This window comes from Python bivittatus, unplaced genomic scaffold (assembly GCF_059951505.1).
Source record: "Python bivittatus isolate LINGU-HERP-01145 unplaced genomic scaffold, Pbiv_v1 ctg000980_np1212, whole genome shotgun sequence".
NCBI classification, from domain to species: Eukaryota; Metazoa; Chordata; class Lepidosauria; order Squamata; family Pythonidae; genus Python; species Python bivittatus.
The window spans coordinates 7,347,659-7,372,601 of record NW_028277125.1 but is presented as its reverse complement, the minus strand read 5'-3'; the positions used below and the strand labels follow the sequence as shown (position 1 = coordinate 7,372,601).

The following is a 24,943-nucleotide window of genomic DNA, read 5'->3' as shown; positions in this document are numbered from 1 at the left end:
GCAATTTCTTCCCAGATATTGGACTGCAGCTTAAATCTTCATATCTTAAGACATGAGCAAATTACAAAGTCCACGTAAATCAAAGCTGCAAAGAGTGTGAGGTGACCTAGAGGGCATCACTCTTATGTTAGCTTTTCCAACATGATCCCTTTCAGGTGTTTGGGGTTATGCCTCCTATTGTCTGCACATCTGAGGGCTGAAGGCCACCCAGTTTGGTAAAGGTGAGGCTCTACATGGAATAGCAGCTCCTGAAACCTTGGAAGATCTCCGCTGGCTGTAGTACATTGTCAGGACTTCCCATATCCAGCCCCTAATAATAATATGGAAAGCCAGTTTGGTCTAGTGGTTGAAGGCACCAAGGCTAGAAACCAGGAGACTGAGAGTTCTAGTCCTGACTTAGGCATGAAGCCAGCTGGGTGACTTTGGACCAACCACTCTCCACCCTAGGAAGAAGGAGGCCAGGGCAAACCCCTTCTGAAAACCCTGCCAAGAAAACTGCAGAGACTCACTGTATGGGAGTCAACACTGACTTGCAGGCACCACCAACATCCAAAAAAGTATCGTAGGGAATAGAGATCATATGATGGCAAAATGATAAAACGTGTTATGACATCACGCCGCAAAGCTCCACCCTTTCATACCTGTGTCGCAATGCTTCACACAAGTACTTAAGGCATGGCACTGGCATTGCAGTGGTGTGGCACATGTTTCGTTACTCCACACAGACGATGTGGATTGTCTATACTGTGATTATATCATGTTATAAAACACAGCCTTCCTGGCTGAGCGCATTCCAAGTCTATTGGGTAATCAGTTCTAGGATTCTAAGCCAGCATGGAAAAAATTATTTATTTATTAGATATATATCCTAACAGAATGCACAATCTCCCCATTTCTAGTCCAGCATCTTAACCACTGTACGATACTGGTTACTAAACTAAAAAGAAGAAGAAGAAAATCCTTTCTCTTAGGGTTCTTGATATACTCAGACCGTAGTGTTGGATGCAAATGTTGTGATAGAAAAGGATCGATGTGGTTCACATCCCACACTTCGAGGTCATGAAAAGGTCAAGCAGATGTAACCACGTGGCATGCTAAACTGTCTGAGAGTTAACATGGTTAGGCCTTTTGTGGCTTAGTGTGTTACGCACAACCAGCTCCAGTATGGTTCATTGTATTTTGCAAATCAGAAAATGGTTTAATTTGGCAAGCTGAATAACTAGGTTGTGCGAACACAGCTAAGTGCCCCCTGAACATGGTACCTGTGTTCCAGTTTAATGTTAGAATATTTGAAGGCTGATGATTTTCATCTCTGCCACAACACACAGGATTTCTTGAAAAGAAAACACACACACGTAAAGCAATATATTAATATTAATATTTGCAAACAGAAATCAAGCTGCAATTTGCTTTACGTAGAAGTACCCCACTTATTTGAGTCACTTCCTGCTTCCTGCTACTCGCCAGGAAAAATTCACCTGCAGAAATTTCTCGGGTTTGCTGTTCAAGACCCCAGGCCTTGCACAAGCTGGCTGGCTTAATGTTAGCTTGCACAAAGATTCTTTTTAAAGCTTCTTTGAATGTGGCATATGTGCATTTATGTCACCAGGCTGCACCGCTAGTAACACGTACGCGCTGGACAGCGTTCCTGCCTTGACGCAAACAACCTTTCAGAGTTTCTCGTCTTCCTACCGTGGGTCCTTTACATCCTTTAGCACTGTTTGTTTTCCGGCTGGGAAGTTATTGATATGATAAGGAAATCAATCGCCTTTCCTTTGAAGTGGTGCAAAGGGAGGAAGCCAATATCCAGCTTTAATTTTTCTGAAATAAATAAATAAATAAAGATTGCAGGAGGCGTCGGCATCAAGGCAGGAGAGGCAGGGATGGAAAGCCTGAGCGGCCGGGGAGCAAACGGTGCGGAGATGTGCAGCCTAGCATGGCTGCAAGGCCGCTTGTCCCCTGCAGGGGGAGCTGGCACACAGCGGCTGCCTGCACGTCGAAGGCATTGCACAGAGGGGTTTTCTGGACCGGTTTGGAAAAGCTGCAGAGAGACTCTGGTGAGGGGTCGTGGTCTTTCATGGGCCTGGAATAGCTTTGCCCTGACAGGTCCAAGTCTCCCGGGGATGTGGCCAAGAGCATGGGAAGGGCACATGTCTTGTTCACTTACGTTCCTTTCTGCTCTTCCCCCCTCCCGCTGCCATCTCTTCCACAAAGTGGGCTGGCAGGTCGCTGTGTTCCAACTTCTGACCCTTTTAGCCCCGTTGTAGCGGCTGTCCCCACGCGCAGCTCTGCTGAAACTTTCGTGACGGCCTTGGTCTGGGACAGGGATGGGCCACGGAAGGGGGCCTGTTCATTAGAAAGGCCAGGGTGTTGTGAGTCTCTGCATCACAGTCACCGCAACTAGATAACCTGGGTTAATCCCCCTCTCCTGTTAAAAAGCTAAGCAGGGACATACCTGGGAATTACTTGGATGGGAAACCACTAGGAGATCCCACCACTGTCAGCTAGATGGGGAAGTAAAAAAAAAAATCTTAGAAAAAGGCATTGGCAGACCACCTCCATATTGTTTCTGACAAAGAGTCCCCTGGAGACGGGCAGCCAAAAAAATTTAAGTAAATAAATTAATGATAATGATAATAAAACTATATAAACGTGGCTGTGAAGTCACCTTGATTAACTGGAAGAGTTACTGTGCTTTCTTGATTTCCCTGAGTGAGGCTGGTCATTCTGATAGGATTACTGAGCAAGCTTTGATCTGGGGGGTGTCCTCGGGGGGGTCACAAAAGTCAAGATGGCAGCCACAACCATGAGACTGGAGCCCTGCCCTTTTTTAAAATATAGGATTAGAGGACACTAGTACAATATTCAGAAGGCAGCTAGGGATCTGTACTCAGAGAAGGGGGCAGATTTACATTCCATGGAGTAATTTTCCATTCTAAGAAACTGTTTGTGAAAAGGTGCCATATCGTTTGCGGCCTAGCTGAGCTTGTTAATATACTCCAGCCTCATCCTAGGTGACTGAAAGACATTTGGGTATTTTGCTTCTAGAGCAGCGTTTCCAACCGTGGCAATTTCCATGTGTGTGGACTTCAACTCCCAGAATTCTTATCAATGGCCCTGCTGGCTGTGGAATTCTGGGAGTTGAATCCACACATCTGGGAATTGCCAAGGTTGGAGTGAGATTTTTTTTTCATTTAAACAGCCAAGGCAGGTCGAGTGGTCCTGATAATTGATGTCACGTTTCCTGGGCAGTAGGGACTTGGAGAGATAATCAGCCATGCTCCCTGCCTGGACTGTCCAAGACGGTTTCTGGATTCAGGGTTTTCAGTTTTACGTTGTGAGAGGGGAAATACATTTCGCCTTCATACTACAGCAAGAGACTTGTGGGGGCATGGGACCCCCAAAGAGGAAGCCAGGGGTTGTGCAGGAAACACTCCGATGAGCAGGTCCTTAGTTGCAGAGTTAAGCAGCCTTTTTGCTGCAGAGGCTCAGACCAAGACTCAAGCCAGGAGGGTCCGATGGAACAGAAATGGGGGCTTGGGCTTTGGGGAAAAGCGTGGGGAGGGAGTCTCCCCTCAGGCTGATAGTGCTGTGTTGTCACTCCATGCATCGGCACTTTTGTGTTGGCAAAACCCCCGTCAGCAGGAAAAGCACAACCTCAGGTTCTCTGTTTTTTGTTTGGGACAAAAGGCGTCACTCCATTGTCCTGTGTGTTGCTGATCAGAGTGTTATTTGGATTAATAGTACCGAGAGCATCCTGAATGCGGAGAACGTGGGTCTGCTTGCTCCAGCTGTAATTATCCCATGGATTGGGCAGGGAGTCAAAAGCTGGGACTGGGGAAATTTCCCTCACTAGCTGGAGCTCTACCAGTTTTATTCTGACCTTGAGCCCCCATAGCTTCATGCAGCTATGAATGAAACATATTCTCCTTCTCTCTTTCTCTTTCTCCCGCTCTCTCACGTGCATGTGCACGTGCTCTAAGCTGGCTGGGTCCCAACAGGATTTGAGAAGTCCCAACTGCTATGTGGGTTAGTTTTGTTATGGACGGTGTGCATGGTGGCTCTCCAATTTGGCCATTCGTGGCCAGAGCCCCCATTTTGTGCTGTTCAGAAGACTTGATGCAATTGCTCAACATCTGGTCAACCTAATCTCACTCCAGAGCAGTGTTTCCAACCTTGGCAATTTCCAGATGTGTGGATTTAACTCCCAGAATTCCACAGCCAACAGGGCCATTGATAAGAATTCTGGGAGTTGGAGTCCACACACGTGGAAGTTGCCATGGTTGGAAACACTACTCTAGAAGCAAAATACTTAAATAGCTTTCAGTCATCTAGGATGAGGCAGGAGTATATTAACAAACTTACCCTTGCCTTCAAACAATATAGTACTCAACACTGACCAATCTAAACTAGCCTCTGGGGCATACTGGCTGGGGAATTCTGGGAGTTGAAGTCCACACATCTTAAAGTTGCCAAGTTTGAAAAACACTGCTCTGGTGTAAAGATGTATAAGAACCCCTCTCTCCCTCTTTCTCTTTCTTCCTATCATTGGTCTATCGGTCTATTATCTATCTATCTAGTGTTCAATTGTTTATCTGACCCTCTTTGATCATATCTATCTGTCATTGGTTTATCTCTCTGTCATCTATTTATCATTTGTTGATATGATCATCTCTAACTCCTAATTTGCCCATAATAAAATTTGAGATTGGGTCAAAATGAAGTGCACAGTACATCCTTCAGTATATCTTAAAATCCACTGATCAACCATGATCTGATCTTGGCATTGCTGTGGATGACCCTTCTTCCTCCCACATTTTATTCCTTTTGTGTTGTTCTAGAGCAGTGTTTTTCAAACTTGGCAACTTTAAGATGTATGAACTTCAACTCCCAGAATCCCCAGCCAGCATGTTCTAGATTTTATGTAGACACTGCTCTAGAGTTTATCACTCAGGAAAGTCATTTCTAGGCATTTCCTAGACTATGGATTATGGAAAGCTGGTCTGAAATTTCCACAGCGTTGTGGTTCGGATGAATATCTGGCACCTATCCTTGGCTACACCATAGATCAGCACAGACTTGCATGGACTTTTGAACCTGCATGTCTTCAACCTTTTGGGGTTGCCCTTTGGCTGGGAAAAACTTAGCTATCTGTTTGTAAGATACTTTTTTCCCACAGGAGAACATTCCGTCTGGCCGAGTCTCTCCAACAGGGTTCCACCCATCCTATGTTTTTCCTTCTCCTTTCATGGGACACATTCCATGACATCCCCACTGCAGATGCTTATGAACAATGTAAAGCCAGCAAGATTGACTCCATTTCACCAACTTGAAGCTTGAAATCTAGAAGAAGAGGTTCTTTTAATTCATGCCTCCCCCAGAATAATTAGCAGCAGGGATCTGTTTGGCTGAGCCCTTCTTTCACGTACTACCTGTTTACTATCCATTGGAATCAGTTGCTAAGGGCCAGAGTAGAGTGCCATGGAAAAAATGCCAGCTATGTGACAGGAGTGCCCCATTTTGCAATGACTGATAAAACTCAACTTGGACCAGGATCATCACCAGATATCTTCCCACCAGACCACACTTCCAGCTGCCTGTTGACATTGCCTAGGTGTACAGAAGAAGCTGAGCCGTAATATGGGTTGACTTCAGCTTGGTGTGGCTCGTGAACATGCAGTTGCAGTTGGATGGTATATGTTGGCTTTGTTGATGTGGTTGAACAAACTGGTTGAACCATGGTGGTTGATGTGAGCCTTTTTCTAGCAAACATCCCATTGGAAGGCTAAGGAAGCATCATTTCTGCATGTGTGAAGGGAAGGAATATCTGTGTTTAAAATCAGTTTACTAACGGATGCTACCGTTCTTGCTCAGCTGCTCTCTGACAAGAAATTCCTGATTGTCAGTTCTCCTTTGGGTATGATTATAAGTGGTTGAGTGATCTAGTTTCAGGTGTTGTTACTTCTTTTGTACCTACAGATGTGTTCACACAACAAGTTTGACCTGGTTCCCTAATTATTCCATTATCTGGCTTTGCATAATGCAGGATATTGAACCACAGACTAAACAATTAAGCAAAGTGAAAAACTGAGTGTGTGGGAGCGAGATCTTTAACTGTCCTGGTGAAACTTCTGGGTTTCTTACACCTTTTCTTCCAGTCCAATGGATGTTCCAGGAAGATGAGTTGTTTTATATATTTGAATTGCATTTGAATAAGAAATACAAGTACATCTCTTACACTTCTTTTGACCCCTGTCCTGACCTAGTTCAGACACCATACTAGGAAGTAAGATCCCCAGTGACTAGGTTCACGTGATATGCTTAACCAAGTTAGTATAAATCTTGGTTAGTTTTTGAGGCTTAGTGTGTTGGAAAACCCTAATACATTGGGTTAGTTTATGACTCTGCATATTCTGCAAAGCCAGAAAATGGGTTAGTTCACTAATCAAGATTAACACCCTCTATAAAGCCAGCTGTTTTATGCATCTGCAAAAGATATACATGTAGCGATCAATCAGATGCTTGTCCCATCCTTCACTTCCTCCAACAGCATTTCAGGTACTTTGTAAAGAAGCAGCTTGCCCGAAAGTAAATATCAGCTGTCGGAGGGCTGAGCTGAAACCCATAGATTTAGAGAAAGATGCTTTCTACAAAACCGTTTGCTTTCCATAAAAAGAGTGAGGCTTTTATACACCGTCAGAAGATTGGGAGAAGGAAGAAATCATGTTGCCGGTGCCATGTGAAAACAGAGAGTAAGGCAGAAAGCAGGGATCTTACTCTGAATTGGCTTTGTGGCCCAGGTGCATAACTGATTTAATTTGCTTTATTGCATGATTGGGTTGAATCTGTAATCCCCGATGGGTTGGCGTCTTTCTGCTGTTGCTTGTTTGTTTATGAAAGATGTCAGAGTGGCTGCAGAAAGGGACGTTAGGCAGGTCCACACAAGCAAAGCCTTTGGAAGACTTTTTGTTTTTCTTTAATGAAACCATTTCTCCACCGACACTCTCAACTGGTTACGTAAATATTTCTTTGCCTTGTTTTAAGAAACTGAAATGGCTCTCGGCTCGGCTCTAAGTGGCAAAGCGATCCTGCCAATTTTGTGGTGGCGTTGTGTAAAAGACAAACTTCTTACATAAACATTACACAAGCTGCGACCCAAAACATGACATAAACCATGCAGTAAGTTTTTATTTCTGTTTTTGTTTTCAAAAAAAGCATAATTGCTCAGAAAGAAGGACAGCCGGGAAGTTTTCTTTTAACTTTCAAGTCAAGAAATCAGAGCTGGAAACTGGGGGTCCGTGTTTTTGGGGAGATGTCTTCAAGGGAGGTGATATTTTGAAGACCCTCGGAAACTGGGAGACCCAAATTCATACTTTTTTTAAATGGGGAACACTATTGTCCTTTCAAACTCCTGACATTTTCTGGCTTCAGCCTTTCCACTATTGGCTTCCCTTGACAAGGACTGGAAGACGAACAAGGTTCATAAGATAAATCCTCTTTCTGGCTGAGTTTGACTCCTGGCAAATGACAACGTCAGGGCTACAATCCTGTCATATTCTTGAAAGTGAATTTTCAACTTTCTATCAGGTTTCTATTCATCTTTGCTGCCTTCTGGAATGTTTTGGGACAGCCCAGCCCGCTCTGGATTTTCTGGTGGTGCCCCATTCACGAACTAACCAAGTCTAGTCCTGCTTGTTTTTTATGGGTGCTGCCCACCTATCTGGAAATTTATCAGGCCAACCAAAATGCACCAAAAAAAAAAAAAGATATGAGTGGATGGGTCTCCAGGACGTCTTTCCGGCTTCTCATGACAATTTTAAAAAGTCTGCTGAGCAACTTAAACGTGAGAACTTCTTTAAGTCCAGCTTAATGTTTAGTGACTTTATAGATATTTCTATGTGGTTTTCTGGGCAGCACTGCAGAAATAATATTACTTTTTCTGTCTAATCTAGAACTTCAAGGTTTCCTGGTAATCACCCATCCAAGGATTAACCAGGTCTGACCCTACTTAGCTGCCCAGCCGGACAAAGTCAGCCGGACGCAGCTACTTGCTGGGGGTATAGAATCTCCTTTGGGGCCAGCTCAGCTTCTGCTGCGTTCATGGATGCATTCATCCAGAATTTCCTAGTAAGAGGACAGCCATAATTCATCACTGCCTTCTTCCACTTCCTAAGTTTTGGATCATTTGATTATTGACTGAAATGAGTAAATACGTATATTAATGAGCTAGGTAGACACGTCTTTTTCATGAGCTGGCCACCGTGCAATGCATTGCTCTCGGCCAAAGTTGAGAAGAACCCAGTTCTGAGGTGGGTAGATACACGCATGGAAAAACAGTGCGTAATATCCCAGATATGCAGCCCAAATAACAGTTTGCTGGCCTGACATTGGAAAATGCACCAGGAAAAAATAAGAAAAGCAACATTCACTTCTCTTCTATCGCCTTGGCCTCTCAGCCTAGGAATGGGGATTGTGCTAAGTGCTCTTGGTTTGGCATAGCTGGAGTATTTTACTCTAGTGTTGAGTAGAGGACACCACAACTCCAATCCAGTGTTCTTCAGATGCATTGGGCTATAATTCCCATCATCCCCTGCCAGTGCAGCCATTGTCATAGGAGTATGGTGGGTCTAGGGCAGTGTTTTTCAACCTGGGCAACTTTAAGATGGGTGGACTTCAACTCCCAGAATTCCCCAGCCAGCAAAGCTGCCTGGGGAATTCTGGGAGTTGAAGTCCACCCATCTTAAAGTTGCCCAGGTTGAAAAACACTGGTCTAGCATTTGCTGCATGAAAACAGCCCCTTTTCCTTTAAGGATCAAACTCACGGCTTTCCTCCCTGCCATTAAAACGTAACATTTAAGGGCAAATTTTTTTTCCAGAGATTTTGGGGGGAGGGTATCAAATGTAAAGGGGGGATAAGATGCATGCCAGATTTATTTCTTAGCCCCCTTTGCAGATATAAGATCCCCTTGTTACTGGATTAATGTATTTGTGCAACTCGGTTGCTCATTAAAATAAGATTTTCTCCAGCACATGCAAGCTGTTCCACCGATGTCCGTGGCCTACCCCTGGTTCAAGAATAACGGATCAATAGGGTTAGAGCCCCTGCTGAACCTGTTTATGCTTCCCATCGGGGGACCTGGGTTAGAAGGAGGTGGGACGGGCAGCTATACGTACAGTCATCTTTGCAACATGTTAAAATGGACCCCCCCCCCTTTTCTCCTCCTCCTTTTCTCTCCTTCCAAATTACAGAAGGCTTGAAAATATCCCTGTTCACCTCTCCTTTGGTGGTTGACCTCTGTCTGAGCTTTCTAATTATTCTAAGGATCATTTTTATTTCTAGCTTTCTTGGCGGACTCATGCCTCCTCGCGCAGCATCTGTCTTTCAGGTGAGCACGTGGATCTGGCATCGGGATTCAGAGAGAACATCTCCGGCCAGAATTCAGTTCCTGCTAGGGAACCCTGGCAGGAGAGAGCTCCAAGGAGGTATTTTGGAGATCCCCACCCCCCAAAAAAGGATGTTGACTTCACCCAAGATTGGTGGGGAGGCCCGGGCCTTTTTAATGCTTTCTTCTGGTTTATTGGCTGGGCTCTCCTTGGACTTGGCTCGCCTTGCTTCCATCCCACCCACACATCGCCGTGTGAGCAAAGCAAAGCCGAGCCAAGCAAACTCAGGGGCCAAAATCTTACTGGCAACCTCGACCTCCAAATGAGATAAAGTCACAGAGACGCCGGGAGAGAAGGACTTGCAGCATTTTCAGATGCTGCTAGTGGAACAGAAGCCCAACCGTCTGATTCACCCTCCCGAGAAATTTTTGAAGCTTGCTCTCCTACAGCTGTTGATAGGGATTTTTGGCCTGGTCTGTGGATACTCTTATTTGGAATGATTTTTAATAATAAATGAGATGAAATGGCTGTACATTAATGTAATTAATATATATTTTCCAGTTTAAGGAAGCTTTTTTGTCCTTGGCTGTCTGAACACTGTTCAGACTTGCCATAGCAGATCACGTAATCTGTATTTGATGAGTTTCAGTTGCATATAGCAGCCTTTAGCTTGAGAGAGAGGAAGGATGAAATCAGTCTTCCCCCGTCTAGGTATGTTGGGACCCCAACCCCCAGAATTCCCAGCTCCCCTTATCCATTGTTCTGCAAATTGCATTCTTATATTTAGGGGACGGTGGTAGGCAAAAAGTTACATCAAGACATGGTTTTCTGAACAAGCCGCAATTGCTGCGTTCACACATGATGCACTGAATCATGGCTTGTAAGCGTTCATGGCTGGACTCATGTAACCTGCTAAGGCAAAACCAAGATAAAGGTTTCACATGTGCATGGACCCAACCTTTTGGGTCTTGAACACTTTCTGTATTCTGTGGCCCTTAATTCCAAGACAGAGAATATACATTGCTTCCACTCCTTTCAACAGCCAGATTTCCTGCCAGTGAATATGGAGCCATTAAATTACATCTCTGGATAGGCAGTAGGTAACATTAGTTGACAGGTCATAATGCCCTCCCTTGCCAGGCGGATGGGAAGATTTTGAGGGTGCAGCTCACGCTTGTTTTTTTAAGAGAGAATGGAGCTCATGGTGTGAACACTTGCTTGACATGGAAAAGACTCCAGATTCAGTTCATATCATACTTAGAAAAATAACTCTTCAGCAGCACTTGATGGGGAAAATATTCCTACCAAAATTCCTGGGGGCCCCAACTAGTTCCTGTAGATAAGAGGTGGGCCACCTTCCTATATTACTATTATCACCACCTTCCTACATCATCATCGTCATCATCATTATTATTACTTCAATTTGTATGATCCCCCATCTCATCTAGCTGACTCTGGGCAGCTCACAGTCCAATAAAAACGAATACACAAACATATAAAGACCACCCACAATCAGTTTAAAACAAAAATTCACGACCGGTGGCAGAATCCATCCTTATATCAGCTCAACCCATAGAAACGGCCATCCAGACCTGCAAGGGACAGGATTCGTGTGATGGCTTCTCCAGAGGGGTAGAACTGGGATTTTAAGCTTGATTGTATTTTTGGTCTGGTTGTACTTTCAAAGGTTTGCGAAGGCAATTGACAACTTAGCACACTGACTTTATTCAACGTCCTGCGGAAAATGGGCAGGAAATTGATGGTGTCACTTGACAGTTTGATGCCACATTTTGGCAGTGTGATCAAGCATGCAGATTGCTGTGAAAAGGGCTGGAAGTGTGTGACGTGCAATTTGTGGCTTCTCCCCCTGGTGTGGACGGTGTTGGGTTAGATTCTTCATCCCAGCTTCTTGTGATCTATCATTTTTATTCTACAACACTCTTCGTAGAGAAGGGTTACTTCTTTACGGCTGTGGTGAGAACTTGATAAGGTGAAGATCAGTTTTGTTGATGATATCGACCGCCCCAAGGTTGTTTCAAAAAGTCCCCAGACTTTTTGGGATCATGCAGTAGCACAGACAGCACCCCAATCCTTGCTTCTTCCATCTCAAAGCTTAAGGCTCCAATCCTGGGTGTGTGGTTTTGCTGGAACACCTCCAACGCTTCTGAAACGCTGAACAGTGTCTTGTCTGCAAACATGCAGTGTTGCAAAGAGGCAGCAAATGTGAGAAATGAGATTTGGGCATTTGGCACCACCTTCTGGGGTTTTTTTTGGGGGGGGGGAATCAGCATCTGCCTCTTTCTCTCTAAAACGTGATCTGTTTTGCAGGGAGAAATCTTCCCACCATCCCCGTAGTCATTCCAGGGAGTGAAAAGATTTTTTATCAGCCTTCAGTTCAGAAGGACATAAAAAGCAGAGTAAAAAATCCAGAACGTTTTGCAACTTAGTACGGATACTTTGGTTGGTTCAAAAGAGGAAGGAGGCATTCTAGAGTTGTGTGAACCTCAGGTTCTGCTCCTTATTATCTAACAGGGGAATTCAGACCCTGAGCTCTGAAGCAGGAAGCCCCCAACGAGGCTATGGGAAGCTGGGACTGGTCATATCAAATTCTCACATCAGCTTTAGTCTGAATATGGGGATAACCACCAGTGTGATATAGTGGGTAATGGTGCTGGGCCAGGAGTGGAGAGACCCAAGTTCTAGTCCCCCATCAGCCAGAGAAGCTCCCTGGGTGACTTTGCTCAATCTATTTCTCAGGAGTGTTCTTACGGAGAACAAGGAAGGAGGAAATGCTGTGAGGTGCTGCTGAAAAGGGAACATATAAATCAAATAAATAAATCTGAACCATCTGGCTGCTGTCGAGTTCTTATAAGGAATGCTGAAATCCTGACTTTGAAACCCTTCTTGACTGCATTTTTGTGGCTGTTAAACATTGTTGTAGTAAAGAGGGCTCTTCAAGAACTCTATTTCATCACATATATACTTGGGGGTCCCCTCCCCGCTTATTAGTTATAGTTGTCTAAAAGATGGAGTTCCTTCATGTCTACTGACACCCATCCTTGTTTTTGATGGAGCTTTGTTGTTGTAGTGACTGATTTTTCTGGAAAATCCTGTTTCTGCAAAACCTTGCAATCACAGAGTCTTCCCACTGTAGAAACCAGAGCATGGCCTGCTCCAGTTTACACAGCAGGAGGACTTTATGGACTCCTACCTTCCTCTCACTTGTATGAGGACAGAAATTCCTTCAGAGGTGTTTGATGCTCAGGGAGAAAGTCCATTTCACAATGGCAACTTCCTGTGAGGTAGAACAAGAGAGATGTGCTCCCCATATGAACCAGGAGCCTTTGTAAACACTGTCTAACAAGGTGGATTTTCTCCACCCTGAAAAAGAATGTCAGGTAATTCAGGAAAAACTTATACTCACAAGCTAATATTCTTATTATACTGATTGAGTACCGATCGCCAAATGGGGACTGTATTCAGGGTTAATTAATCCACAAATTGTTTATTTGGTATTTGGTACAAGCACCTAAAACACATTTGAAAGTACTTTCAGGTACTCTACGTCCCATAATAAACATGTGGGTTCATTATACAAGACACAGTGATGGCTACTAACTTGGATGGCTTGAAAAGGGAATTGGATCTATGAAGGGAAGACAGGTCTTTCAGGGGCTATTAGTCTTGAAGACTCCATATTACCTCCAAGTTGGACAAAGGTGGGAGAGGTGGAGGTCCCTGTTTCCTGCTTGTGAGTCCCCCACAAGCCTCTGGTTGGACACTCCAAGAAACAAACTGGTGGCCTCGCTGTGATCCAGTAAGGCTAATCTTATCGAACTCCCAAGTGTTCATAGGAGGACTTGTAAGATGTTTCTGCAAAAGGATTGTATTGTGATGGCAGGTTCCGGGCTAGATTAATCACTATGCTAAATAAGCTGCAAAATGAGTTTCCTGCAAATTATGGCTTGTGCTTTGTAATTATCAAGGGGTGCTTCTATGACCAGAGTGGGGCTATCCTGTTTATTATGTGGGATCCTCCTCCTTTTCCTTCTCATGCAGGCCAAACCCAAAGATTCTTATTGTTTTATCTCCTGGCAGATGCCATGCTTTCTGACTATTATGGAGGTGGTAACCAAGCTTAAAATTCTGAATTATCTCTCTTTAAACCAAGGGAGTGTTCAGCTACTTCCAAGGAATGTGCTTTTCCGAATCCACTTTTGGTACAATTCTGTTCTTTTGGGGGGACACAGCCCCTCAGTTAAAGTTAAACTCTCCCCCCGGATGAACTCAACTGGTCACTTAATGGAACGTCCGCTTAGTTTCCTTAGCAAAATAACAAATGCTTTGGCATTGCTTTCTTCCAGGGCTTTAAAAAAAAAATCCCAATGGGCCTCACATTTTTTGGTGGCCTCCCCTCCAGGGACTAGCCAGATCTGACCCTGCTTAGCTTTTCACAACAAGGACACCCAAATGGTGCCACCTAGCTGGGCAAATTACTCCATGTACAGGAAGTTCATGTTCTTTGCATTTCAATTCAATCTTGTTTGGGTCATTGCCTTTCCTGTTTTTAGGAGGGTGTCCTCCAGCACACCTCTCCAAGGCCATGTGAGGCCCCAGGGCTACCCATTTTTGCATGCCTCTGGCCTGTTGCAATGGGATCAGGAAGCTTCAGCCTTGCTAAGTGGCTCTTTTGGGCATGCTGGAGGGCAAAGGATGGCACGCAGGTTCTGTGATCAGTCTTCCCTGGCCTCCCTCCCCTGCCATATCTTCTTAAGCAGTTTTCCCTTGGCTCCCATTCCCTGCGTGCCTTTGTGATGCGCTCTCCTATTTCTTTACTTATTTATTTATTTATTTATTTATTTATTTATTTTAATAGAGTTATATGACTCTCATGTTTTTTTTTTCTTTTAACCCAGTGTATTTTGTATAAACGAGTCCCATATTTCACAATACTTGTCCATACAAAGTCTACGGCTATAGGCGATCCACTCATAAGTGGCAAGTGCGATCAGGTCTTCAATCCATTGAGTGAGTGGGGCCATACATTTATCTTTCCAGTGCCACAATATCAGTCTTTTGGTCATAGTAATGGTCAGAGAATCTATTTATGTTGTCCAGATGTCAAATTCCATGTACTAGGTATATAGTTCAAAAGAATATTATCCTCTGAAAATTTCAGCTTTTGTCACACCATCATATTTATGTAGTCCGCTACTTTCTCCCAAAACTTAATAAGTATAGGATGTTGTAAAAACATATGCTTTAAAGAGGGATTGTCCTTGTTACATCTCCAGCCAAATGCTGTTTTTGACCATCCTTTTCTATACAGACGTAGCGGAGTCCAGTCAATTCTAAATGGCTCAACCCTTCTGCCATCTATCCGAGTCCGGGTGCAATCTCTCTTGGGCCCCATTCTCTACCTGGCCTTATTGGCTGCCATGCAAGCTGCTGTTCGTTCTCTGCCGCAGACTCTAAGCAGGCTCAGGTCAGGCTTAGCTAATCCCACTCTCAGCAGCTCCCCAGCTCAGTGATTCAGTGTGCTCCCGGGCAGCCCTGGTCCACCCTTTCTCTCTTCACCCCAATTTGGGGATGGAATCAGAGGCTCTTTGGGGCATGTTTGACAAGGAGGTTTGGCAGCTAATCACCAGCTGCTGGAATGTGGATCAGACGGTCAAATTCTTCTCTTCTCCCCTTATTTAAAACATATATGAGGGAAGAGTACCAAGAGGGAATAGCAAAGCAGCAGCGGCTGTTCTTCCCTGCCGGATAAACCGGCTGCACCGCCTTAGTCGTGGGAACGAGCCTTTGTCAACCAGAGCTGCAGTAAGTACACACCCACACACCCAAACACAGTTCTGGATGTTTTTGCTAAGCAGAGGAGAGGAAGGGGAGGGGGCCAGGAGGATGATACCCTCCAGATCTGGTGGATTAAAGTTCCCCTCCTCCACCTTTACCATTTTAGGCCATCAAGAAGGGTCTTCAACCTCTCTTTTGGTTTGGGGGATATTGATTGTGTTTTTATCTCTTTTCCTCTTCTAGAAACATTGATGGACACAAAGTGGGTGACATCTGAGTTGGCGTGGACAGCTCATCCAGAGACTGGGGTAAGAGGGTCTGTTTTCTAGGAAAGAAAATGGGACAGGAGGCTGAACTTCATCTAAAAGGGAGAATAAGTGGCTTTCCTTCCCTTTTTCCTCTCTTCTTCCGCTTTCGGTATCTTCTTCATCGGTCAAGGTTTATCTGCTGCTTTGAAGCATCTCTCCAGCCACGCTTGGTCAATCCTACCCATTCTGTGAGAAAAACCTACCGGTGAGCCTCGCAGTCTTGGAACCAATAAAAATGGTGTGAATCGAACCATTGAAGTCCTTGCATTTAGGGAGGAAGTCAACATCGGAAAGAGCTTAGGTTTAATCCTTCCTATAATTGGGGAGGGTTTTTATTTTAAGGCCATTTCACGTTGGGGGGGGCAAGAATGTTGGCTGGGATATGCATATGGAAATGAGACACAATGGCTGCATTCATACAACATCATCACCTTGACTTTTAATGAAGAACAGAGAGAGATACAGGGAGTCCCAGGGTTAAGAACGCCTGGTTTACATAGTTAAGAACAGAGCCTATTGTAGCAAAATCTGATTTAAATACACAATGATGCGAATTAAATACATAATGGTTTGAGTCCATTACACAATACTACTTATACCAGTGTTTCTCAACCTTGGCAACTTTAAGATGTGTGGACTTCAGCCCCCAGCATGGCTGGCTGGGGAATCCTGGGAGTTGAAGTCCACACATCTTAAAGTTGCCAAGGTTGAGAAACACAGTATTATACAATAATACTGTTCCAGCTTACATACAAATTCAACTTAAGGACAGATCTTGGGAACGGAACTCGTTCTTAAACTGGGGACTCCCTGTACTGCATTTGTGCTACGTTGAGAGCTAGTTTGGTGTAGTGGTTAAAGGTCCTAGGCTAGGAACCAAGAGTCCATGAGTTCTAATCTTGCCTTAAGCCAGTCCCCCTCTCTCAGCGTAACCCACTTCACAGGGTTGTTATTGTGGAGAAAATAGGAGAAGGGGAACATTATGTACACCACTTTGAATTGCACAAAATAAAGATGAGATATCAATCAAATCAATAAATACATAATAAAGCAGTTCATCTGAACTGGTTTGGAAGCAGGCAAGAGTTTCCTCTACTTCATGCGGTGCTACGATCAAGGAACAGGACATTTTAGGAGCTTAATGACCAGGATGGCCACAGCAGAAGAGAATCTCTTTGCCCCTTTTTGTCACTGAATGACCGCCATTCCAAGACATGTGAAAACCTCACTTGCCACCTTGGGTATATCGCAAGGACATGGTAAGGTTAGATTCACACAACATGAAGTCATAAACCTCCGGGTCTGCGTTGGGGACCGCAGTTGGAATAACTTCAGATACAAACCCACATCGGCATCCCCAGTTTTGTACCACCGATGTTTTGAACAGTTACAAGTCCACGTATTCCAAAGCAGCCTCTTGTTCCTTGATCCTTGGAAAGTTTAGCACTGCCCTGTGGGCACTAAGCCTTCTCCAGCCCTACTTGCTTACTAATATTATTGGATTGTGTTATTCATTAACACCTTTATTGACTTCATGGCTGCAAGAAAAGATCTTGCAAGTAGAGGCAGTTAACTGCTGGAATGGATATTTCTTCCCACCACTTTCCTGCTGTGCCTTTGCTTGCCAACAGTTTTTTTAGATTTGCCTCTGACAAAGGTGGCAGTGCTCAAGAATGCACCCGGCTTCTCCATTTTTTCCATGCCGCCTCATTCACAGACAAGGACTTGGCAGCCGGGTGGGGCTGTGGGGAAATCTCTCCATCTTCTCTTGGCACCAGCCACAGTTGATAGGTGGTTTGTTTGTTTGTTTATTTATTTATTTATTTTAATTTTTTATTTAATTTTTCCAAACCAGGGCTAGGAACGCTGCAAGGACCTGCCCGAAGTTGCCCCTGTTCGTACATTTTCTGTTGGGACTTCAATTTCTGTGGCTTGAGACCAAGTCACGTTTGCTAGTTGATGCCTGTGCAGGTTTCATTTTTAATTTTGACCCGCTGGCGCTTTGTAGCTCATCCTCTGTCTAATGAGGATTGGTTTTAAATTAATAAAAGGAAGGCCCTGGCTTTTTGACCGAGCCCTGGTTTTTTTAGGTAATGAAGGACTTCAGGTGGCAGACAAACTCTAGGGTGAGATGGCCATCGATTTCTCTTTGTATAGGTATGACAAAACCCTGCAAATATAAGCGATAAAAATGTTGGGTGAAGAAACAGGCATTCTGGGTATCTGAAATTTAAATTCCTTAAGATTTCAGAAGAAACATCACCCAGTTATGCATGTTAGCCCTAAGGTGCAGGTGGGTTTTCCTTTTTGTAAATTAAAAGCACATCCTCCCCATGTTTCTGGTACTTACGATACATAGTCCTTATTGAGGCAGTGTCACTTTTGACGTGGAAGAAGCCAGAGATTAAATTTAGATTCTCAATAGCGAAAAGGGAACTTTCTTTCTCTGGCCCCACCCTACCCCCAGTTAACTGTAATCCATATTACGAATGAACAGTAATAACAGTTAGAAAACAAATTATGCAAAGGAAGAGAAACAGTACGAAGTTTCCCAGTATATGTAATTTATATAGGTTGAAGGATTTACCTGCATAATAGCAAGTTGGCCCTTCTGTCATCACACCCCAAATTTAAAAATAATTTGGAACCCAGCAGCATTTCCGAAGATCTCCTTTCCCTAGCAGCCCCCCCACTTTCCCCATCCCTCTCCTGTTTTGGTTTGTTAACCCACTGACACCATTTTCATTTTGCGCAGTGGGAAGAGGTCAGCGGGTACGATGAGGCCATGAACCCCATCCGGACGTATCAAGTGTGCAATGTCCGAGACGCCAACCAAAATAACTGGCTACGCACCCAGTTCATTCAGCGCCGCGACGTCCAGCGGGTTTACGTCGAGCTGAAGTTTACCGTAAGGGACTGTAATAGCATCCCCAACATCCCTGGCTCTTGCAAAGAGACCTTCAATCTTTTCTATTACGAGTCCGATACCGATTCGGCTTCGGCTTCCAGCCCCTTCTGGATGGAAAACCCTTACATCAAAGTGGATACAATTGCCCCCGATGAGAGTTTCTCCAAGCTGGAATCTGGCCGGATGAACACCAAGGTGCGCAGCTTTGGGCCCCTTTCCAAAAACGGCTTCTATCTGGCCTTCCAGGATCTGGGCGCCTGCATGTCACTCATCTCTGTCCGGGCCTTCTACAAGAAGTGCTCCAGCACCATTGCGGGCTTTGCCGTCTTCCCGGAGACCTTGACAGGGGCAGAGCCAACCTCCCTGGTGATTGCTCCGGGGACCTGCATCCCCAACGCCGTGGAAGTCTCCGTGCCCTTAAAACTCTACTGTAACGGGGATGGAGAATGGATGGTACCGGTGGGAGCTTGTACTTGTGCAGCTGGATATGAACCGGCCATGAAGGAGACGCAGTGCCAAGGTAAGCGGTGGCCAGTTTTGGTGCCCTTCAGTTGCATTGTTGAGGAGGCTTGGTTAGTGCCCTGAGATCATCCAGGGAAACTCTAGAACCCTAGAGTGGGAATGCACCTTGAGGTCTTCTAATCCAACTTCCTGCTCAGTGTAGGATCCATTAGACCAGGGTTTCTCAAGCTTGGCGACTTGAAGACGTGTGAACTTGAACTCTCAGGATTCCCCAGCCAGCTGCTTTAGACCATCTCTGACAGATGACCATCCATCTTCTGTTTGAGGACCTCTAGTGAAAGTCTTATTGATGGCACTTGAAACAGGAAACCCTATTCCCAGTCTCCCCTCTTTCCTCTCTCTCCCTGTTGAATTAAAAAGATAAATTGGTTATGATCCCTCACCCAAAGCAAGTCCCTCATTCCATCTTATGAGAAGGGCTCTTTTAATCTATTGTGCAGTTTCCTAAGTCCTAGCCATGTTTTTCTTTGACCATTTACATGCATCCTGGGCCAGCAATAAGTTTAAATTAAAAAGATAGGGAAGGTGTGAAGCTTGCCTGCCTCTGTGTGAACAGCCTAAGTGTCCACAACCTACCATGACTCTGATAAAATGTTGACATCCATTCAGTGACATCACGATACAAATTCTGCCTTTATGTGCTTGCATCATAAGTTCTTGCCTCCACCCTTCCTCCCCGTGGACATCTGTGAATGTAGGTTTAATCTGGGGTCTGCATGTCTTAGAAGGCACTTCTCTATGCATGGAGAGATCTACTCCCAAGAACAGGACCTTTTCCAAGTTGGCCCCAACCTTTTAAAATTCCGTACTGAAATTAGCACGTCTCAGCCCACCACTAAAGGCTGTAAGAGGCCAGCAGAGCACTGTTTAAAGCTGTGTACACATGTGCATAGATAGATCTGCATACATTTGAATGAAATTTATCTTTTCTGGTTTTGGTTAATTTGGAAATGGTTCAAGCAGAACCACAGAGGTGACCTTCATTGATGCTGAGCTGTTCTAGCATGGAAGACCTCCGACTGTTATGCACCGGTGGCCCTGAATTGGGGGCAAGGCAAGAGTCATCTAGATTGAAAAAAGGATGAAAAATAAATCTTATCCATCAAGATGTCTCAAGGAACGCTCTGTAGAAAGGCTTAGCTTTGGGGGGGCGGGGCAGTAAAAGCCACCTAAATTTAGCTACAAGGAGGCAAACTTCAGCTTTCTCAAAACAGGTGTGTTGAGCTCTTGAATTCCTAGCCAGCTTGGCTGGAAGAGATAGAGTTGAGCCTGGGAGTTGCCCATAACTGGAGGGTGGTGCTGTAACGGGAGGGCCGCTGGGTTTGTAGACATACTATTTTCAGCCTCCCAGTCTTACAGAGCTTGTGGAGGAACTGCATGGCGCAGCAGCCTTTTAAGGTATCTAAAAGCCAGGCCATTGTTCAGAGCTTTATATGATCAAAGGCAGAACCTTGAATTCTGCTCTGGAAAGATGCCTGCGATCAAGCTTTGAGATGGATTCTCTCAGCGCGCATGGAAATGACAGCTTGCCAATGCCAGCTCCCCCCCCTCTTCCCCCGGAAATGCAGCCTCATAGCTTGTACATGAGAAAAGATGTTCTTTCCAATCTGGACAAGAGAATCCTCCAAGATCTGCACCAGCTTTGTCTAGTGCAGTGTTTGTCAACCTTGCCAATTTTAAGACGTGGATTTCAACTCCCAGAATTCCCCAGCCAGCTATGCTGGCTGGGGAATTCTGGGAGTATTTATTTATTCATTCATTTATTTAATTCTGGGAGCATTTATTTATTTATTTATTTATTTATTCATTTATTCATTCATTCATTTATTCATTCATTCATTCATTCATTCATGGGAGTATTTATTTATTCATTTATTCATTTATTTAATTCTGGGAGCATTTATTTATTTATTTATTTATTTATTTCTGGGAGTATTTATTTATTTATTTATTTATTTATTTATTTATTTTTGAATTTGTATGCTGCCCATCTCCCCCCAACGGGTGACTCTGGGCAGCTCACAGTTAAAATCAGAAACCCCATCAACAATTAAAAATCCCCTGTAAATAGTTAAAATAAATTAATCCATTAAAAATCAAATATAGATAGTTGAAGTCCACACGTCTTAAAGTTGCCAAGGTTGACAAACACTGGTCTAGCTAATACCTTTCCTGGAACCTGAGGGGGATCCTTTTAAAAAACTCTCCATCCAAAACTCCCCAATAAAGAATAAGTTGTTAACAGTGAGGCTGGGGCCCTTGACACCCTCAGTCTGGTCAGTTTTGGGGAAGGGGGTTGTTCTGGCCCCTTCTACCGAAGACTTCTCCTGTCACCCCAGGTCTAGGAAAATGAAAGGAAGGTGCTTTGATGCAGAATTGAACAAACTTTGTGCAGGTCTTGAAATAAAAAAAGGAGCTATGTGACCAGGCAGCCGTGCACGGAGGGAGGATTTCAGAGAGAAATTCCTTTGTGAGATCAATGAAGCCAAATCTCTAGAGCAGTGTTTCTCAACTTTGGCGGCTTTAAGATGTGTAGACCTCAACTCCCAGAAATCTCCAGCCAGCATGCTAGCTGCCAAATTCTGGGAGTTGAAGTCCATGCATCTTAAAGTGGCCATAGTTGAGGAACACTGCTCTAGAGGTTACAAGAGCTTACTGGGAAAAGGGGAACGCAGAGAAAATAAGGAAAGGCGACAGTCGCAGAGAGAGAATTCCACCTAACGTCAGTGCAGTAAAACCTCAATTTAATGGGCCCTCATTTAACGGACTTTGGATGCAGTGGACAAAATTTGTGTGAGAGATTTGAAATCCCTTGAAGCCCTTGTTTAGAGGAGGTGCTCCTTAGTGTATGCAGGGTGCTGAAAGAATGCCAAGTAACTAAACAGCAAAAAAATGTTCTTCAGTTGTGTTAGATGCAGAGAGAGGATGCATTTCATCCAGCTATCAACGGATGCTAGCAGACAGTCTTTTCTTTTGAAGTAAGAGATTTATTAAGAAATACAGAGATAGGAAAGCTGTTCAAGCATCCGTACATTCACTGTGAATATCGGTGAGGGAATTTATGCAAGTTCGCCTCCTCGAGAAAGGCAGCATGCTATATGCCTGCTCCAAAGCTCTAGACCATGAGGGCTGGATTCACACGTCATCCTGAAGCCTAAACTCAGGTTAACAAACCACAGTTGCTCTGTTCAGGTAACTTGCTGTTCCCAAACAGATAACCTATACAGTGGCTTCATGTGATGCTCTGATCATACAACCTTTAAAGTCATGGTTGGGTTCCCACCACAACACCAAGCCGTTCCACCTCATTTTAGCCTATCGTTGTGTGTTGTGCCACCCCAGCCCCTGTCCAAAGTGATGACAAGTGTGTGTACTTATTCTGTATATGACTCTCTGTTTTAAAGCTAGCTCTTGGTTTTCAGCTGAAATCTCCTTCAGATGCTGGAAGGCCTAGAAGCCGAATCATTTTGTAGTTCAGCAACATCTGGTTCCCCCTCCCTGGTCAATAGCTTGACTGATCCCAAGGCCTCTACAAGAGGAATAGATTTAATTTTCTTTCCCCCAAAGCCAGACAGGTATTTTACATCTGTTCCTCAATTGCTGTCTACTCCACTGGCCTTCTGGCTCTGAAACCAATCAGGTTAGAAGGCTTACCTTGGCAAGGTGAGAAGAAGGATGCCTCCAGGCTAGAGTGACAGGTCTTTCTGAGTGTTTGGCACAGCAGTTGCCCGGATATATCTTGAGAGCTCATAGGGTTTTGTGCATTTAGGAAGAACGATTCAAATCATTTTTGGTTTTTATACACCAGATTATATTCTGTCTCAATACAAGGGGTCAGAAAATGCAACTTACATACAGCCTTCAGATGTCCTTTGGTGGAATCTAGGACTCCCCCAGTGGGTTTTTGTTCGTATTGGAGTGGGGGAGATTAACCTTGCAGATGATTAAACACCCATTTTATTCCTCAAGTTCCAAACTTCTCCTCCATGCCCCAACACTTCAGCACTTGAAGCATCCCACTGTTAAGAGTTTGGACTTGAGTGTGACACCCCATTCTAAATACAACCCCAAAACCTTGAAGTAGCACAATGTTCCTGGTCCATTTGATGCAGAATCAAGTGGTGTCCTTTGTTGTCCTTCTGTTTTGGTATTAAAGCTCCAGGTAACACAAGAGAGATTAGGAACTAAGAACCGTTTTGCTGGATTAAGGCCATTAAATCCATTCTTCTTTCTCCAAACATGGCTGCTTAGATGCCTGCAGATCTTGTATTTATACACGGAGACTTGGGTTAGCTTAGATGATTAAGAACTGCTGATTTATTTCATTTAATTTATTATTAAATATACACCCACGCCTTTCTTTTCTGCTTAAATAGGGACAGAAGGTGGCATATACCACAATAAAAAATACTGTTGTAAACAACAATTAAATCAATACAATTAAATCAATATCAAAAATTAATATTACTATTTTTAAAATCAATTACCAGTTGGCGAAAAAGATGCCTTTGGGGCATGTGAAGCCTTCTGCCGTTTCCCTCCGCTGCATCTTTAGAAATGAATTCTATCAGTTAATGATATATCCCCCTTCCTAATCAATCTTTCTATTAGATGAGGCTCTGTAGGTGTAAAATTCTTTGGGACACTTGAAATTACAAAATAGATTTCTGGGGCAAACCCGCATGGATTTCTATAACACATTTTTGCTCGTGGGATCAAGAGCAAATTCTCAGTGTCTGATCGAGCTACTCAGTGGTTTGTGAACGATCAGAATATTTTCAAATAATCTTCTGTCCATCTTGCCTCCGTTTGCTAGCTCAGCGGAGCGTGACCGTGCATTTATCCACCAAACAGAATCGATAAAAATTTTAGGAAAGCCCGGGTGAATCAGAATAGCTTCTGTAGTCCCCAAGAACGTTCCTACAATGGCCAACAACGTGGCAATTGGAAACTCACAAACGAGAAGTAGTGGCTGGGATCCTGCCGTATGCAAATCTAGGCTAAAAGATAGATGGGTAGAGCTTTGCTATTTTACGACAATGAAAAATATCCATCTATCTACTGAGGCTGAAGATGGATTGTGGTTCATCATGTTGTGGAAACTAAATCGTTGTCCTCACATCTTATGCGGGCCAGGCCATCTTATCCAGGTTACCATATGGTTTATTGATTTGCAGGTTTTGTGAAATAATCGTTGTGTTTGGCCAACCTGGGTTTTGCATGTTGTGTGAATTTAATGGATTATAGCAATGACAAATTCTGTGCGGTATCGAGAGGCATCTTCCTGAAACCCTGGAGATAGTATATAGCCATCATGGTTCATAGCAACTGGAGCCTTACCTTTAATGAATTGCTCTGGTTCCCTCTAAAAGCCACCCATGTTGGTGGACTTGGCTGAATCTGGTGGCAGGGAGTTCCACACTTTAATTTTGCATTGTCTGGCAGACCTCCTTCCCTTGATTCATCCTGAATCATTCATTCACCTTTCCTTGGGTTATCCCAGTTTCTAGCACAAGAAGGCAGGGTGGAGGGAACAGAGCAATGCATAATTTCCGAAGCCCTTCCCCAAACTGGTGATTTGGCTGTGAGTGCAGCTCGCAAATCGCTGGGATTTGTAGTCCATCTGAAAAGCCTCAGCTTTTGAACAGCCTGTTGGTTGCTTAACCTAGTTCTCCCATCCTGAGTTGCTGTATCTGGCCATTTTCTTGGAGAGCTTTTCCCTAGGATGTGCTCGGATCTTCTGGCACGCTTGCTGAAATTTTGACAGGCATTGACTTTGCTGTTGAGCTCAGGATGATCATCCAGGCAGGTTCTTGGCACATCTCCAAAACAAATCTTCATTTACTACCTTGTGCTCTGGGTAATTTTACAACAACATCCCCGGAAAAAAAAAAAAGCAGAATGCATGTGTATGTCTCCTTCTGCCTTTAAGGCTAGAGATCTTCCACTTGAGAATTTCATGTCCGTAAATGAAAACAGATTTTCAAGGTCTTGAAGTTAGCCAGATTTCCTGTCGGTTGTGATG

At 44.2% G+C, this 24,943-nt stretch overlaps 1 protein-coding gene across 1 annotated transcript in view; it reads left to right on the top strand.

The window, feature by feature from the left end:
* EPHB3 (EPH receptor B3) overlaps window positions 1-24,943 on the top strand; it is a 97,843-nt gene that overhangs the window by 22,793 nt on the left and 50,107 nt on the right. Inside the window, exons 2-3 of the mRNA XM_007426865.4 lie at window positions 15,424-15,488; window positions 18,244-18,916. Of these exons, the coding sequence (XP_007426927.3) occupies window positions 15,424-15,488; window positions 18,244-18,916 (738 nt within the window). The remainder of the gene's footprint in view (window positions 1-15,423; window positions 15,489-18,243; window positions 18,917-24,943) is intronic.